The sequence below is a fragment of the Panthera tigris genome, chromosome D1 (genome assembly GCF_018350195.1).
Source record: "Panthera tigris isolate Pti1 chromosome D1, P.tigris_Pti1_mat1.1, whole genome shotgun sequence".
Classification (NCBI taxonomy): domain Eukaryota; kingdom Metazoa; phylum Chordata; class Mammalia; order Carnivora; family Felidae; genus Panthera; species Panthera tigris.
Genome location: NC_056669.1, coordinates 102,430,745 through 102,449,992, shown reverse-complemented (window position 1 = coordinate 102,449,992; position 19,248 = coordinate 102,430,745). Strand labels below are relative to the sequence as shown.

General features: G+C 39.5%; 1 protein-coding gene and 1 pseudogene across 1 annotated transcript; one reads left to right on the top strand and one right to left on the bottom strand.

The window, feature by feature from the left end:
- The first annotated feature begins 6,366 nt into the window (after positions 1-6,366).
- On the top strand, positions 6,367-7,314 carry LOC102965143 (olfactory receptor 5B12-like). Its single transcript, XM_007092640.2, has one exon. The coding sequence runs from the start codon at positions 6,370-6,372 to the stop codon at positions 7,312-7,314; it is 945 nt and encodes a 314-aa protein (XP_007092702.1). The 5' UTR covers positions 6,367-6,369.
- Positions 7,315-13,189: 5,875 nt separating this feature from the next.
- On the bottom strand, positions 13,190-14,079 carry LOC102952960 (annotated as a pseudogene).
- Positions 14,080-19,248: the final 5,169 nt, after the last annotated feature.

The window sequence follows — 19,248 nt, the reverse complement described above, 5'->3', positions numbered from 1 at the left end:
CTTTGGCCCTTCATTTCTTCATCTGATTTCTTGATAGTTGTCTAGCAGCAACAGTGACCTTGCCCCGGACTGGTCTTACTAACAGCATGTGGCAACGTCCAGGGAAAACAAACCCAAATAATAATGATGTTCGCTGTGATTGTGATGATCACCCCTTAAAAGTATAAGGCATTTTGGAGATTGTCTTATTTTCTTATCATAGCAGAAGTCTTCAGGGAGAATGGCATTGGGGCTACCACCATGTAATAAGTGAAGATATCAAAGCTCAAAGAGGTTAAGTGATTTATTTATCTAAGAAGTGTGAGCATCATATCCAGAACTAGAATTCTTGCCAGCTTATTCCAAGGCCAATAGCATTTTTGTCTTCACTGGTTCTCCCTGCCTGTAGACAAATTTAAACATTTTGGCCAAACATTAAAGAAAAATATTGCAAGAAGGTGTTCACTCAGCCTGAGTTTCTGATTTGAGATCCACTCACATACAAAGGCTCCGGACTCGCATGTTCAGGGAATAAGGTAAACCTATAAATCTACTAGATCAAATCTACTGTCTGCACAAATTTGCATGCATAGAAGTAAACAAGAAAATGCATCAAGGAAGTGATTTCTCCTTTGATTTATTCAGAGCTTGGGCTTGAATGTTGCGAATATTTCTTGTATCTGCTTCGCACAATCAGGGATTATATGTCTAAACACTACAGAGGTCCTATTGAACACGTATATTTATCATGTGACAAGAAGACTAATCATAAGCTTGTTCAACTTTGAACACATTATTTAAAGTATTTTAATCTTAGTTTTCTCTTTCAGGAAATATAATATTAGTTACTTTGACTAATTTCAGAGTTGTTAAGAGGATCAAATGGGTATCAATATAAAATGTTATTGTCTTCTGGGAGCTCATATGATATCTAAGAAGAGAAAGAGAATGAATGTAGGATAATAATGAAGGAAAAATCAGGGTTATTACCAGCCACAAAATCCACCAAAACGGAGATGTGTAAAATCACGCAAGACATATTATGGACATAAATAGATCTAATCTCAAATTCTAATTCTGCCACTAAAGACTTCTCTGGTGTTGGTCACTCAGTGTGTTAACTGTTACATGGATTGACTGATGACTGTAGTGTAAACAAGGTCAGCCACCATCACAGAGTTCTGAGCAAATGAGAAAACAGTGCTCCTTCTTGGGGTGGAGAAAGAGAACAGCCCATCATATTCATCAGTTTATATATGTGTCTCAGAGCACTAGGTATCCTGAGGTCAGGGAATGTGTCTTGTTCATCACTGGAAGCCTGGAAATTAGCACACACCCTGGTGCACCATATGGGCTTGTATAGAGAATGAAGGAATGAATAGCATCCAGCACTCCATGTGGTTTATTGGTTGGTATTAGTGAAGAGTCACGCTCCTTCTTAGTGATGTGAGTTCTTGAGGGGTTGAAGTAGGTCGCAAACATTTGTGGGTCCATTTCTTGTTATTCAGTTAAGATCCAGAAAGGTAGGGTATTTGCCCAAAGTTCACACAAACTGGTAGATATATTTGATTCCCAAGTTTGTGCTTTTTAATGATCCCCATTGACTTCCAATGATAGACTTAATCACTCAACCAGCCAGTCATCAGCCAGTCAACTCAATGTGTCACTTTGTGCCCAGTTTGGGTTAAGTGTTAAAAAATTAAAAGACTATCTCATCATGATAAAGAGCTAAAATTTTGATTCAGAATAACTTGGCTCCAAGTCCCAGCCCTGCTAACTTTCTCCAGCTGCAAGCAAATAACTGGATGTTAGAATTCTTCAGCTTCCACGCCTGTGGAGTGGGGATAATCTCTCCATGATGTGTGAGCATTAAGTGAGGTAAAAAGTAGCACTTGGTGATGGGAACATAGCAGATGATCGATAAACCATATCTGTAGCAGTGTAAGTCATTATGAATCATGACTTCCACTTATACAAAATGATAAATTATGATAAAAATAAAAATATTTTTAGGGTAACAAAGTAATGAATTCTGATCATAGTGACATAGTCGTGTCTGAAGAGGAAGGAGCTGGGGAACACTTCAGCGAAGCTTTGGAACTTGTGTTATTCTTTAAAGACTACATGAGATTTTATATCGGGGGTGGGACGCTTTGTCAGGATGATCGCATTCTTTCAGTTTGTACTGAGCACCAGCTATATAATGATCCATTCCATCAGAAGTTTCCATCTGTGGAGCAAAGAATGACAATAGGTCAACAAACGCCTCAAAGAAGCATTGTAGTTCTTAATTTCTTTCCAATACAATACAACCAGGTTTAGCTTTCTTTTTCCTCCAGAAAGATGTTGGATTAAAACCTAAGATTTCACATGTAGAAAAGAACGTTAGTAAAAAGTTTTGAAATGATTCCTTAGCGTACTGTTGTTTTTCCAGAATTTGGAAAATCTGTATCTGCGCTAATGATTCAAGTGAGTGTTTTTTTTAATGTTTTATTTATTTTTGAGAGACTACAAGTGGGGGAGGGGGAGAGAGAGAGGGGGACAGAGGATCTGAAGTGGGCTCTTCACTGACAGCAGTGAGCCTGGTGTGGGGCTGGAACTCATGGACCACGAGATCATGACCTGAGCTGAAGTCAGATGCTCAACTGACTGAGCCACCCAGGTGCCCCCAAGTGAGCAGTTTTTTAAGGAACCAAGAAGATATCCTGTTACCCTGCTCTGTATAAGTGGCCCTGTCACCATTAGTAGTGGGAGTGAACTCTGCCTGTCTTGACTCTGATCTGTCAAAATCACCTTCCTGGGGGTGCCTGGGTGGCTTAGTGGGTTGAGTGTCCAACTTTGGTTTCAGCTCAGGTCATGGGATTGAGCCCTGCATCGGGCTCATGCTGACAGTGTGGAGTCTGCTTGGGATTCTCTCTCACCTCTCTCTGTTCCTTCCCTACTTGCACCTGCTCTCTGTCTCTCTCAAAATAAATAAATAAGCTTAAAAAAAAAGTCTTCCCAACCCCTTCCCTACCTTGGGAACCATTGGACGAATCTCATTATTTTATTTAGCCATGTCACTCATCACAAAGCTGAGGATTGTCATATAAACCCTCAATTCCTACAAAATAATGTCCATACATCTCTGCATATCCCCTTGGCTCCCACTCCTGCCCAACTCCTGAAATCATTACACTGTGCCCTCTGGCATTTATAGTCAGTCTTCAACACAACTCAATACATTCTTAACCTCTCTCCTGAAAGTCTCCTTGCCTACTTGGTCTGACCAAAACCAGTGTCCCGGGGCAGTTGTTTTCTCTCCCATATCCCCTTTACCACTGAATCTCACAATCTTTTCAACCTTGTAAACATTATAACACTCTAATTTCTGTCTGTCTAGACTCTTTTCTTTGATGGTGTGCACTTAACATCTGCGTGTTGAACCATTAAAGATTACCAGCATCGTTCAAATTAATATAATCTGAGACAGCCAGTCCCTCCTCTAAGCTCGGATTACATATCCAATTATTTATGCAACACTCTACTTGGATGGCCAAAAGGTATTTCAGACTCAATGAAATTATCTATTTCCCTCTTTCCCCAAACACGCGTTTCCTTTACCCTATTTTGTGTATCACTATACAAAACTTGGGAGTCAACGTTGACCCCTCTCTTTCTCTCATGTCCCTTTCTCAATTTAACAGGAAATTCAGTCAGCTGTACTTTTGAAATATAGGCCAAAGTGGATAATTTCTCATTATCTCTTTCACTACCATCTTGGTCCAGACAAATCATCATCTTTTACCTATGATATTACAATGGCCTCCTAATTTTTCCAGCACCTTTCATCCTTATCCTGCTAAATTCAATTACCAACAGGTCTACTAGAGTGACCTTTTCAAAAAAGAAGTCAGATTATGCCTCCCGTTTCTCTAAATCCTGTAATGTTTTCCAATCTCACTCAAAATAAAAGCTTAATAACTTAATGCATTGTATGAGGTCATTATGGCTCCTCCCCACTGTACTTCTCTCACCCCAAATTTCCTTCCCACTGCAACCTTATTGGTTTTGTTGCTGCCCCTGGAACAATCTTGGCATGTTCAATTCTTCATACATGTATTTGCAACAGCAAATGTTAATGCTTTTTCCCCAAATATACTCAGGACTTGCTCCCCCGCTTCCTTCAATGTATTTGCTCAAAGATATCATTTTATGGGTGAGGATCTCTCAGACCATCATATTTAAAATTGTACCCACCTATTTCTAACTTTACCTATCCTCTACTCCATTTTTTTGATTCCACACCTATATATTTTCCCCTATTCATTTTATTTTATATCTGCCTCACTTTCCAAAATAGAAATTGCTATTTTCACATTTATTTCCAGTATTTTTGACAGTCTCTTGCTTACAGAAGCCATTCAACAAAAATTATTGAATAAAATGCATCACTGGATCAAATATCTAATTGCTGCAATAAGAATTAATCTCTTAAGGATTTTTCATCTCTAAACTCTTTCGCTGAAATTTTTGAATGGGTGAAATTTTCAGACTCCATTTTGGAAGGATTCTGGATTTAGAAAAATAAGCGGAGATTCAAGTATTAGATTTTATGTGGGCTTCAGAATGCACTTTCACAGTTCATAAAGGTGACAATGTATCAAGATTTGTATTGTTCTTATTGGTGATGGCTGCCTCCAAGCGTTTTCAGGTGGTGAGAAGGGAACAAAAGGAAAATTCACCTACACCTTGAATTTTCCAAGAATGGCTACATTTATTGAATGCTTATTAAGTGGCAGACAATATTAGGCCTATTTTATAGATGGGGAAACTAAGATCTGGACACATTAGTTAATACTCAAGGTGACTCAGGAAATAAGTAGATTCTTACTGGAACAGCTGGAATGGCCACTCGTAAATAGAGAGATATCTTGGCGTGAAAAATTGGAGGTGGGTATATGACAGGAGAATAGGAGTTTGGGAGGAAAACAAATGACCTAAGTAATTATATCAAGCTTTTGATTTCACCCTTCTGTGTAAGCCCCATATTATATTATCTACCTCTCCATACAGACATAAGATCAAGCACTCTGTCCAAATCAGAACATCTAACAACTTACATTGTTCCATTTTGCATTATCAGCCCATTTTGATAACCAATATCCAGTGATGTTGTACACTATCCAAGTCCATAAATTCTCCACATGGTAGAGGTGGGATTTGCAACCTTTTAGCATGGTCTTAACATGGCCCCATATCAGGGATATCTGAACACAAAAGTTAAAAACATTATTAATGTAACGAAAGTTAAAAACTTATTTTCTAGATGTTTTTAATGCTATTTATTTATTTATTTATTTATTTATTTTAGAGACAGAGAGAGAGAGAGCAAGTGTGAGCAGGAAAGGGGCTGAGGGAGAGAAAATCTTAAGTAGGCTCTATGCCCAGCACAGAGCTTGATGCGGTGCTTGATCTCACTACCACGAGATCATGACCTGAGCCAAAATCAAGAATTGGACACTCAACCGATTGAGCCACCCAGGTGCTCCTAGATGTTTTTAATTCCTTGTACATAAATTTTGACTCTCTTTCCACCACGTGGTGAATTATACATAATGTGTACTATACCGTACGAAGACCATTTTCGACTAAGGGTATGTTTTATTGAACTATCTTTTACTATCATATCACAGTGTTCTTGACCCAATGGACAAGACAAAAAAAGTTATTTGAAGTAAAATTAACTCAATTTCACATTAATTTTCTTAAGCTATTCTAGTTTAATACAAAGAATAATTTGTGTTTGTTTTGTAAGCTTTGACTTGGGAGTCTGTGTTGTTCCATTTAGCAATAAATCCGGTGGCATTGTATATGCCCTTTCTTTTCTTCTTTTTACCTTAATTCAGTTCTCTACGAAGAGATTGGGATGCGTTATCTCCAAATCCTTTCTCTGACATCTTGTATAATAATTTAAGATTGCATTTTGGGGGCGCCTGGGTGGCTCAGTTGGTTAAGCGACCGATTTCAGCTCAGGTCATGATGTCACGGTTTGTGGGTTTGAGCCCCACATAGGGCTCTGTGCTGACAGCTCAGAGCCTGGAGCCTGCTTCTGATTCTGTGTCTCCCTCGCTCTCTCTGCCCCTACCCCGCTCATGCGCGCGCGCGCGCGCGCTCTCTCTCTCTCTCTCAAAAATAAATGTTAAAAAATTGAAAAAAAAAAAAAGATTGCATTTTGTTGTCACAACCATGCTTTAGTTTTAGAGAGTCTTGGAAGCAAGTTCTTGCAATACTGAAATAAGGCACAGAGTGAACATGCTGACTGATTTCATCGGAGTCCTCTCCATTTATAATTCTGATTCGATTTTTCTCCTTGCTACAGGGCAGCCATATAATTCCCAACTGATCCCCATGGAGAACAGCACTGAGGTGACTGAGTTCATTCTTGTGGGGTTAACCAATGACCCGAAACTGCAGATTCCTCTCTTCTTAATCTTCGCCCTCATTTATCTTGTCACTCTGATGGGGAACCTGGGGATGATGGTGCTGATTCTCTTGGACTCTCGTCTCCACACTCCCATGTACTTTTTCCTCAGTCACCTGTCTCTGGTGGACTTTGGTTACTCTACTGCTATCACTCCCAAGGTCATGGCTGGATCACTTACAGGAGACGGGGTCATCTCCTATGATGCTTGTGTCACCCAGTTCTTTTTCTTTGTAGCCTTTATCACTGTAGAAAGTTTCCTCTTGGCCTCAATGGCCTATGACCGCTACGTAGCAGTGTGCAGACCCCTGCATTACACCACCACCATGACGACAGCTATGTGTGCTAGTCTGGTCATGGGCTGCTACATTTGTGGTTTCCTGAATGCGTCCATCCACACTGGGAATATTTTCAGGCTCTCCTTCTGTAGAGCCAGGGTGGTTGATCACTTTTTCTGTGATGCTCCTCCTCTTCTGGCTCTCTCATGTTCAGACAACTACATCAGTGAGATGGTTATTTTTTTGGTGGTGGGCATGAATAATCTCTTTTCTGTTTTGGTCATCTTGATCTCCTACCTGTTTATATTTATCACTATTCTGAGGATGCGCTCATCTGAAGGACGCCAGAAGGCCTTTTCCACCTGCGCCTCCCACCTCACTACAGTGTCCATCTTCTACGGGACCGGCACCTTCATGTACTTACAGCCCAGCGCCAACCATTCCATGGACACAGACAAAGTGGCATCCGTGTTCTATACCATGGTCATCCCCATGCTAAATCCTGTGGTCTACAGCTTGAGGAACAAAGAGGTCAAGAGTGCCTTTAAAAAGGCCATAGGGAAGGCAAAGTCTTCTATAGGATTCATATTTTAATTATAAAGAATCAACAATAAGGCACTTTCATCCACCTCAGATCTATTTAGAGAAAATGCTTGTCCAGCCCACAAATTTCTAATTTGTTATAGTAATTTTCCAAGCTATTGATTGAGTTTACAAAGCCAAAGTCTTAAAAAATATGATACCTAAGAATAGGTTAAGAAGAATTACCAATAAATGTTATTATTTTAAAAATTCTTCTTTTTTTTCTTTTTTAAAAATTTATTTTGAGAGAGAGAGAGAGAGAGAGCAAGCTGGGAAGGGGCAGAGAGAGAGGGAGAGAGAGAATCCCAAGCAGGTTCCACACTGTCAGTGCAGAGCCCAATGCAGGGCTCGAATTTACAGACTGTGAGATCATGACCTGACCTGAAGTCAAGAGTCAGACACTTAACCACCCAGGCACCCCTAAAAATTCTTCTTAATAAGCATATTCATCCACACTCCCACATGAACATGTATACTCACGTGTATGTATAAGCACAGGCATACACATAAATAATTCATGAGAAACTCATGAAATCCACACACCCACAGAAGAGGAAATTATTTAAGACATACATGAGATAAGTCTAATGGCAGAGTAGAATTTAAAGCAATTATTTTGGTGTCTCAGAACACATTCTTAACATAAATAGTTCACTTAATGGAAATATGGGTGTGTGTGTGTGTGTACATGTATATATATGCTTGGTTTTTAAAAATTATTTTTACTTTATCTTTCTACACATGAAAAAGCAATATGTTTTATATTTGAAAAGAGTAAACTGTATGAAAATACTTCCAAAGTTCCTTGAATGTAGAATTATTATCGATTCTTTGTTCTTGTTTCTAATGAAAATATATACCTTCACATGGGCATTTATTTTCCTAGCCAAATTTCCATATTAATGAGTTCTATCTAAAAATAATACATTTTTATGGTGGTTTAATAGAGAAAACACATAACAATACAGGAAAAAGAAAAGGATGATAAGGCATATTTTTATTCACTTAAATAAAAATATAACATTTGATATTTAAAATTTAAGCACCAAGAATTACAATAGTATTAATAACTTATTTGTGTGTAATGCTATGAATGTGTTAATATACAAATCTGCTAAAATTTTGAGTCTCACTATGTCAAAAATTCTGAATCTATATGTACGTCCATTCCTTTCCACAGATTTGGGGAGTTTTGGCTCATTGTTTTTTCAAATATTCTTTCTGCTCCTGTCTCTCCTTTTGAGTGTCTCAGTTGGCATATGTTGGTACACTTGCAGTATCCCACTGTTCTTTGGGACTGTTTATTTTTTCTTCATTAAAAAAAATTTCTGGGGGTGCTTGTGTGGCTCTATTGCTTGGACGTCTGGCTTTGGCTCAGGTCATGATCTTGTGGTTTGTGGGTTCAAGCCCGCACTGGGCTCTGTGCTGATGGCTCAGAGCCTGGAGCCTGCTTCAGATTCTGTGTCTCTTTCTCTCTATGCCCGTCCCGCTCATACTCTGTGTGTCTCTCTCTCAAAAATAAATAAACTTAAGAAAAAAATGTTTTAAAAAATTTCTGTTTTTCAAGTTGGAGTGCTCAACTGATCTGTCTTAAAGTTTACTGATCTTTTTTTTTCTGCCAGTTCCCATCTGCTGCTGATCCATTTATTGAACTTTATAGTTTATTTATCTTTCTTTTCAACTCAAGAATTTCTATTTGTGTTATTAAAAGTAATTTCTATATCTGTACTGATACTCCCTATTTGGTGAGACATTGTTCTCATACTTTTCTTAATTCTTTTAACGTGGTTTCCTTTAATTCTTTGTCCACATTTATAATATCTGATTTAAATCTTTTTCTATTAAGTCCAACCTTGGTATTAGTCATGCTTCCCTCTTTGTGTGATACATTTTTTTTTTTGCTATTAAAATATGGGTATTTTAAGTACTAAAATGTAGAATGTTCTCAAAATCAGGTCTCCCCACTGCCACCCTCTAGGACTTACTGTTTTTGGTAATGCTGTTTGTTTGTTTAGTGATTTTCCTAGATTGCTTATGTTAATTCTGTACTTTTTGTTGTGCATAGCCACTGGAGTTTCTCCTCACTTAGCTGAGTGGTCAACTAATGATTGGACAGATTTTTCCATTAATTCTTCCAAGCCTCGAACAGGGGTTCTGTATGTTTGTGTTGGAGCATCTTTTCAATGCTCTGGTGATTTAAAAATCTGCCTTAATTTGCACTTCTTCCTGTGCAGAATCTCCAGTGAAAGATTATGTCTTTCTCAGGTCTTTCTGTGCCTGCAAACAGTCTTGCACATGTACACGATATTTTGTGATCCCCACACATACACTGGAGTATTTCAAAGCCCACTATGGATTTCTCATTTCCCCAAAAATCACTATTCTTTTTTAATGTTTATTTTTGAGAGGGTGCAAGTGGGGGAGGGGCAGAGAGAGAGGGAGACAGAGGATCTGAAGCCCGCTCAGTGCTGACAGCAGAGAGCCCGGTGTGGGGCTGGAACGCATGAACTACAAGATCATGACTGAGCCAAAGTCAGACTCTTAACCAATTGAGCCACCCAGGCCCCCCTCCCTAAAAATCTGCTTTAAGAGTATGGTCAGGTGATTGCTTGGCCTCAAACGGTGCTGCCATCTTAGGAAATTATATTGGTGAACAATCGCTTCTCAATGTTTTTACAAACGCTCTAGGAATAAGGCTTTTCTTACAGGGTGAACTGTGTCAGGTGAAATAAAGATTAAAATTGGGAATGGAGGGGCGCCTGGGTGGCTCAGTCGGTTAAGTGCCCGACCTCGGCTCAGGTCATGATCTCGCGGTCCCTGAGTTCGAGCCCCGCGTCGGGCTCTGTGCTGACAGCTCGGAGCCTGGAGCCTGTTCCGGATTCTGTGTCTTCCTCTCTCTGACCCTCCCCTGTTCATGCTCTGTCTCTCCCTGTCTCAAAAATAAATAAAACGTTAAAAAATTTTTTTAAAAAAATTGTGAATGGAGCTTTTCTAGAAAGCTGCCAGACAGGTGGAATAGTGACATTTCTTGAGTTTGGGGGCCACTGTAATTTAATAGTGACATTTCTTGGGGTTTGGGGCCATTTAAGGGACTCCAGACACATTCTTCTTTCTCCAGTTGCTGTCAGGCTGACGTTTTTCTCAGCTCCTGTGGTTCTGCTGGTTTTCAAAGCTAACACAGAATCGGGAAGTAGGGCAGTGAAGATGCCAGAAAGCTCGCTATTATTATCTAGACTCAGCCATTTTTCTTGAGTACACACGCTTTGGATTGTTGCAAGCCTTTGGTTTATTTCTAGAGCTTTGAAAGTTTGGGGAAACCTCTTGCCTGTGTTGTCTTTGCTTTTATGAAGGGGCAGATTTTCAGAGGCCCTCCCTTTACCATTCTGGAAGTGTTTCTCCAGCCCTATTTAACATCAGCTTCCTTTCTTATGCCCTCTCTGTGTACATTGGTCTATATTTCAGAATACACATTAAAATCTGTAATTATATATTTCTCTGTGAGTTTGATGTCTCTCCCCCATCCAACCAAAATGTACTCATGCAGAAACCATATCTCTTTTGTTCTTCTGTGTATAATCAGAATCTAACGCAGAGGCTGAGTTGTGTCTTATTGAGTTGGAACTCAATAAATACTTTGTTGACTTAATATATTCATTAACAGATGAATGAATATGAATGAATATGTCTTTTCAATATCATTATAATTGAGAATAATTGTTGAAAGCAATGTTGCGTGAGACTTCTTGAAGGCTTTATTGAAGGATTTCTTGAAGGATTTATTGTTCTTTCTGTATTGGTGACCATGTAGAATTACTAAGGAAGGTAATGCCAAGTTTTGATTATTCTTAAAGATGTCCTACATTATCAAGAAGTGAATTTTGAGCACTGACCTAGAATGCATCAATCTGGAATCAGCATTAGTACCATCCTTACAAAAAATAACCAGGCTTTCTGCAATTTTATGCTTTTTATTAAACTCATTAGAGAGCTGAGCTCACAAGGCAGCTATCTAACGCCAAATATAATAAAAGATAGGCAAAGAGATGGGATGAGAGTGCTAGCCTACCTGTGACAGATGCTCTTAGGTTCTATGGTTACTGATAGAAGGATCCATCAAAAATTTAAAATTAATAACTAAAGATTTGCACTCATGTACATGCTCTGCTCTACAGACCTCTCTCAGTGTTTACAAGAAGGACTGGGCGCAGGGTGAGATTTCTGAGAGCACTGCTCTCTTGGGGCTGGCCCAGGAGAAAGGAAAGCAGCCATCACAGAAAAAAGTCCACCCAGATTCCTCTTCCTTACCTTTCCACAGAATAACAGCTTAAGTCACTGCTGTCCTTAGATGCTGATAAAATTCACGGGAACTGATATAAGAAAAGAGAATAAAACCCTCTACTCATGGGAGTGGATCAGGACAATGTCCTGGGATGAGATCACAAGGGGTATACTATACCTAGTGTAGGTCAGGATCGCCACAAAGGGTGCCATCTCTGAGAACTAGGGACAATGTTTCTGTGTAAAATAAAGGCTGTGTCAGCACAGTAAAGAAGGGCAGTAATATCCACAGCAACACTAACAAACATTGAGTAAGAGGTAAACATTCTCTCCTGCTAGGAGGGGAACCAAGAGCATGGAGATCCTTTCTGAGGTACAGGTGCATGGCAGTGGGGGTCGGCCGCAGGGGTCTAGTCTGGTGTCTCTCACTCTTGCAGATGCACAGACCTGGGCTGGCTGCTGATGTGGATCCCAGACTTGAGCGCAGGGCAGGAGTAGAGGGAAGAGGGAAGAGGGAAGGATTTAGGCAGCTGGCATATATGAACACAAATACCTGTGGGGTAGAACTGGTGAAATCTGTAGAAGGTCCACCGCAACTCTGCTGGCAGTTGGTTTCTGCCTCATTGTGGTTTTTTGCATTTCCCTGTTGATGAGTGATGTTGAACATATTTTCATGTGTCTGTTGGCCATCTGGATGTCTTCTTTGGAAAAATGTCTGTTCATGTCTTCTGTTCGACGTCTTGACTGGATTATTTATTTTTTGGGTGTTGAGTTTGATAGGTTCTTTATAGATTTTGGATGCTAGCCCTTTATCAGATAAAAGTAATTTTTCTTAAATGGTTCCAGCAGAAGATACATCACCATCATCACAGATCTAGAGCCAGAAGGAAATGTTTATGTTCTAACACCCTGCCCATGCTAAGTGTCAGCATGACCATCTTAGCACATTCAAGTACAATCTTACGCATACTGTGAGTATGAGTACCTCCAAATGTGTCGAGGCAGAAAAGGAAACAATGCACATTCCCACAGGGAATTTTGTTATAGAATTGATCTCTCCTAAGGATCAAAATAAAACACAAGAACACTGTGATGCTAGGATATTGAATGTAGATTGGGCTTACTATCCGTAAGTACTATTATGTTTCCATTCTCTATGGATAGTTAGAATCATTGGAATTGACTGCATAGCCAGTGTGTATAAAGTGATTTTCCAAACTGGATGAGATATTAAACTTTAAAATAGTTTTGTACTTTATGTCCTTTTATGATTTACTAAATAGAATCTATTTGATGTGCTATTTGCTAATCAGCGAGATGTCGTTCCTATGGAATGACAGTGTCATTTCCAGAAAATCATTGTAACCATAAATGGGGATTAAAAGCACTGAGTGGGAATGTAAATAAAAATATTTCAGCAAAAAAGAACACTAGTCATGACTCTAAATGTTCTATAATTCTATGTAGATGGTTTATTTCATGAATGATGAATTATAAATATTCATGATCCAAGTATCCAATATATTGATATGATTGAACTTAAAGCTTCATTTATCATTCATTCATTTAACAAATATTTACTGATATTTCCTATAATCCAGAACCTCATTTAGCTATGGAGGGTAGAGTTATGAACAAAGCAGACAAAGCTACTGCTTACATGGAGTTTATGTTTTAATTTGGAGATACATATAATAAATACTTTTTTGTGTGTGTCCATAGGATTCCTGGAGCTGGGCTGTATATGCATGAAGGTGACTGTACCATTGAGGATGGACACTAGAGAGGTGGGAAACGTAGGTGGACAAAGCCTTTTGATACCCCAGAACTGATTGCATCTTCAAGATGGTGATAAATATAAACAGATAGAAAATAAAGATAACCATGAGAGAAAAAAAAGGAAGCCAGTTATATAGACAAACACCAACTCACTGATGTACTTATCAGCGCAAGACAGAACTGTTGACTGCTGAAATATTGCAGAAAAAAATGACGAACCACATTGGACATATGGAAAGAGAGACTGGAGGTATCTCCAGTATTTACAGAGGCATTTAGAACACCACAGACATAGCAGCCTGTGGCCAGACAAGCACTCACATCAGTGAGTAGTCATGGTAGTGATGTGATGGCAGGGATTTGCACACTGCGGCGTAGCGGTCATAGGCCATTGAAGCCAAGAGGTAACTTCCCACAGTGGCGAAGACTGCAAAAAAAGGACATCTGAGCAGCACATGCATTGTAGGAGATGACCTTGTTTCCTATAAGGAATCCTGCCATGATCTTGGGTCTGTAACAAAAATCCCTGAGAGACAGGTCACTGAGGAAAAAGCACATGAGAGTGTGGAGACAAGAGCCCAACAGAATCAGCACAGTCCCCCCCGCCCCCGATTTCCAACTAGAGTGAAGAGGTAGACGAGGGGGAATATCATAAAGACGTTCTGGAGCATCTGTACATCCTAGAAGGATGAACTCAGTCACTTCTGTGTTGTGCCCCATGAACGTCGGTGGGGAATCACAGGATGCCCTGTAGTGATGAGAAGTAAAGGAACAGAGTGTTAAATGGAAAAGAGAGTAGAGTGAGGTGGAAATGTGTAAATGGCTCTGCAGATTGTTTCAATGATGGCAATCTTGTGTTCTTCAAACCTGAAGCGCACGCAAGACAAAACAATTAGCCTTCATGCTCATTTCTTTTATGAGGTAACTTAGGCTCAACAAGGTTGTGTAATTTGTCCAAGTTTACCCAAATGTTAACTGGCAGAGTCAAGCATCATCCCAGGCAGACTAATTCCGAAATCCCATGACAGTAACTGGAACTTGAATTGAATTGAGTTAATTCTATTCACAGTCAGCCCTCGAATCCATCGGACCCATCTTAATGGGTTGTTCGGAGTAACGAAATGGCTACGATACTATTCTTAGATGCGGGACTTCCAATGGGGTCATAGGGGCATACAGGGAAAGTAGAACTGTGGCTGCAGACATGCACCACCAGGAAGGCAATCCTGAAGAGAAGGAAATGCACTGGGTGGAAGACTCAAGCTCTGGGAAGAGGTGCATATGGTTCAGATTGTACCCTAACACACACTATCTGGGAGACACTTTCCTAACCTAAGTTCTTTGAGCCTCATTCTTTTCATCTCTAAAACTGAAGATGTAATGCGAAGAGGCAATTGTGAGAGTTCATAAAATAATCATGAAAAACGGTTAAGTAGAGTTAGCTCTGATGTGATTCGTAGGATGAAATCCCGATCTCTATCTTGCCTTGGTAAAGGTGGGAAGCAATATTTAGTCTCTAGGTTACGGATTAGTTTTAAAGTCTGATAGCCTCACTCTCTGATTTGTCTTTCCTCACATACTATGCCCACTCAGTTCTTCTGATCGCTCCGTGTGTCTCACTCTGCCTTTCCTCTGACCATATCATTGGCTGCACAAGCCATTCACTCAGTTTTTTCATTGAGATCCATATTTTACTTTGGGTTGGAACAGTTTTCTTATGTTCGGAACTCATTCTTACTCTCATTACTCAGGCCCTCTAAGCTTGGATGACAAAAATCCAGGGTTGAAATGTCATGTCCATGGGTTTTATTATGGCTTCCAGATCTGCCTTTGAGGTGAGCTCCATTCTGTAACTTTTCTTATTTAAATTGAGTGCAGCCTATGCCACAGCTTTCACTCATTGGTAACTGCTCTTCTCTACTGACTGAAGGGCTTCATGACTTCCCCTTTCACAACCCAGTTCCTAAGGACATTTGTGTTTGCTCACCTTTGGCAAACATAAATTCTTTTTAGCATGTACTGTGTTCTATAACCTCCACAAAGAGCATTCCGTGTGTGTGTGTGTGTGTATGTGTGTGTGCATTCTTTCTTCCTCCTCACAACTTTATACGGTAGGTAGTGTAATCTTTATGCTATAGCTTTATAAGGATAACTTATAAATTGACAACAATAATTTTAAAAGTTATAGCATCCCACAAGCTTACCCTATGATGTTATAAGATACAGAGTATTATCACCCACATTTTGTGGTTAAGGAATTGAGGGTTGGAGAGGTCATGTGACTTTACAGACGTCTACACGTACGTAGCAAGAAATAAACTCAAGATTCGTATCCAGATCAGACAGATTGTAAACCTGTGCCTTCAGCCACCAGACTTTCTGGCGTTTAAGTGAGCTAGTAGTAATATGGGGAAGATAAGAGGAAAAGAAGGTTGAAATAGAGTAAGGAGCTTTATAATTCATGCTGATCCTCTTGGAGTCTAAAGAAGTTTCATTTCACCCCATTATACTTACCTTTCCTTCCGTAACAGACCTACGGTTAGGAAGCAGAATGAAATTACTACCTAATCAATCAGAGCATAATCTAGCCTCTGTTTCTTATTGCTGTTGCTTTTATCCTCTTTAGGAAAACACTATGTTGCCTCCTAAGTATTACTAAACTGCCTATTTGTTGAATGATGACGTACATTTGGATATTTAAGACCAGCTCTACCTCACTGTTTCAGAAGAAACATTCACAGCATCCATTACTTTGCCAAAGTAAGTCACAGTACACACAGCCTCCCTACTGTTTTTGCATGAATTACACGTCTCACTAAAAATGTATAGAATATGTAGAACCTTACCTTGCTCCTTGACAAGAAGGGAAAGGCAGCCATAAATTGTGTCTCTGATACTAGAACCTCAACCAGAGTAGAATGAGTATATCCTACTGAAGAGGCTCTCTCCGGTACTGGTGAAAAGGCTTCAAGGTCTCTGAAGCACGGAGGAATGGAGGAAAAAAATCACTGATGTGGAGCTAGGAAGACAGTTCAGGTCCTACATCTCCTATGTATTCTTTATGATCCTTGGAAGAGTCATTTACCCCTGTCAAATTCAGTTTCCTGATTTGTGAAGTGGAAATAATAAAATTGCATCTCCTGCCCACCTTACAGAATTCTGTCTGTGAAGAACAAATGAGGGAAGGTCTATAAACCAACTTGGTAAGGGGATTCTCATATTAACCTGAATCAGTATAGTTCTTATTTCAGAGTGGGTTTTTTGGGCAGCTCCGAAGAAAATTCTTTTTGGAGGAAGATGGCGTCTGTACCAGGAACAACTAACATTCGGATGAATAAACAGAGGAGCAGAAGGGTTCTGCACCCAGATGGGTCCTGTAAAATGATGTTAAATGGACTGATTTGGGGATTCCCAAGGCTAATGAGTGGGAACCAGGAGAAAGTTACAGGGACGCAGAGTTCTCAGGGGAGCCTGAGCCCTATGGGAATAGCCACAGTTCCCCTCACTTATTTAGGAAAGAAGCAATTAAACTGTCAGCAGGGAGCTGAAGTGTCTGTTGAGTAAGCACACCTACCTATTTGGATTATTTGTCTTTTTTTTTTCCTTCTTCTAATTGAGGTATAATTTACATACAGTTATATCCACACTTTTCAATGTATTGTTCTAAGTGTTTGTACCAATGTAATTGGCCCTATAACCACCATCACATCAGGATATAGAACAGTTTATTACCCCCCCTAAATTTCCTACAACTCTTTGTAATTGACGCCTTTTTCCACCTCCTAGCAACCACTAATTTGTTTTCAGTCCCTATAGTTTTTGCTTGTAAGAATGTCATAAAAAAAGAATCATGCAGTAGGTTATCTCTTGAGTCATGCTTCTCTCCCTTAGCATAATGCATTTGAAATTTATGGAGTTGTACTTGTTCTGTAATTGGTTCCTTCTTATTACTAAGATGTATTCTATGTATTCAGATCGTTTATCCATTCTTCAGTTGAGGGAAACTTGGGTTGTTTCCAGTTTTAGCTAATACAAATAAAGATCCTATATACATTCACATACAGGATTTTATGTGGCCATGTGCTTTTATTTCACTTGCGTAGATTGTTAGAAGTGAGATTTCTAGGTCATGTGACAGTTGCCAACCTGTTTTCGACAATGGCGTACTACTTTGTATTCCCATCAGCAATGTATGAGAGTTCCAACTGCTTCACATCCTTGGTGGTATGCTATATTTAGAGGTGGGCTTTTTTTGGCATTAGTTATTCTAATAAGTTTGTAGTGTATCTCCTTATTGTTTTAGTTTGCATTTTTCTAACAACTAATGCTGTTGAGCATCTTTTTATGTGCTTATTTGCCATTCTAATTATCCTCTTTTGTGAAAAGTCTGTTAAAATCTTTTGCCCATTTTTGATACATGCACCCCGATGTTTATAGCAGCACAATCTATAATAGCCAAATTGTGGAAACAGCCGAAGTGTCCATCCACTGATGAATGGATAAAGAAGGTGTAGTACACACACACACACACACACACACATACACACACACTGGAATACTACTCAGCCATCAAAAAGGATGGCGTCTTGCCATTTGCAATCACACGGATAGAGCTAGAGAGTACAGTGCTAAGCAAAATAAGGCAGCCAGAGAAAGACAAATACAAATACCATATGATTTAACTCATATGTGGAATTTAAGAAAAAATGAGCAAAGGGAAAAAAAAAAGAGAGAGAGAGAGGCAAACCAAGAGCCAGACTCTTGATTATAGAGAACAAACTGATGGCTACCAGAGGGGAGGTGGGTGGGAGGATGGGTCAAATAGGTCATGGGGATTTAGGAATGCACTTGTTGTGATGAACATTGGGTGTTGTACGAAAGTGTTGAATCACTACATTGTACACCTGAAACTAATATTACACTGTATGTTAACTTACTTGAATATAAAAATTTTTTAATAAAAATTTTGAAAAATTAAAAAGTACTTTTGATAAACGCTTTTGGAATACTTTCGGGCTTACAGAAAAAGTGCAAAGACAGGGTAAGTGTTCCCGTACACCCTTCGCCCAGTTTACCCCAGAGTTATCATCTTACAGTACCTTGGTACACGTGTCAGTACAAATCCAACATTCACACATTGCTATTAACTGAATCCCATACCTTATTCAGATTTCACTAGCTTTACCTTCTGATGTCCTGTTACAGTATCCTATCCATGATACCACGTAAAGAAATAAAAAGGGCTATTGTTTGGGGCACCTGGGTGGCTCAGTCGGTTGAGCGTGACTTCAGCTCAGGTCGTGATCTCATGGTCTGTGAGTTGGAGTGACACATTGGGCTCTGACAGCTCAGAGCCTGGAGACTGCTTTGGACTCTGTGTCTCCCTCCCTCTCTGCCCCTCCCCTGCTTGCTCTTGCTCTCTCTCTCTCTCAAAAATAAAAACAAACATTAAACATTTTTTTAATGGTTATTGTTTTACCATTATGGTGAACCATTGGATACCATTGGAGATGGTGACCAATATTGGATCCAGTAGTAGAAATTGAAAACACATTATCAAGTTATTGAGGGAATCGCATTGGCAAGAAAGCCGTGAGCCGTGATTTTAACATTCTTTGGCTGAGCATTAAAACAACTCTAGAAATTTAAAATTGTGTGTGTGGAAATAAGCTGCAAAAGCTGAATATACCTCAAAGATCTCATAATCCCTAACACGCACTTAAAACTGCCTGATGTGGCCATCAGCGTCACATAAAAACATTACACAAAACAGCACTCAATATAAACCCACTTGTTCCTGGACATGGCCAGACACTAATATCCCATGTCCCTAGCGTTGAACAGTCCTTTCTTTTCTGAAATGTCCCAGAACTTTTCAGTTGAACCCTG

Coding starts and splice junctions, on each gene's coding strand:
- LOC102965143 (XM_007092640.2), top strand. CDS start 6,370: ATGGAGAACAGCACTGAGGTGACTGAGTTCATTCTTGTGGGGTTAACC.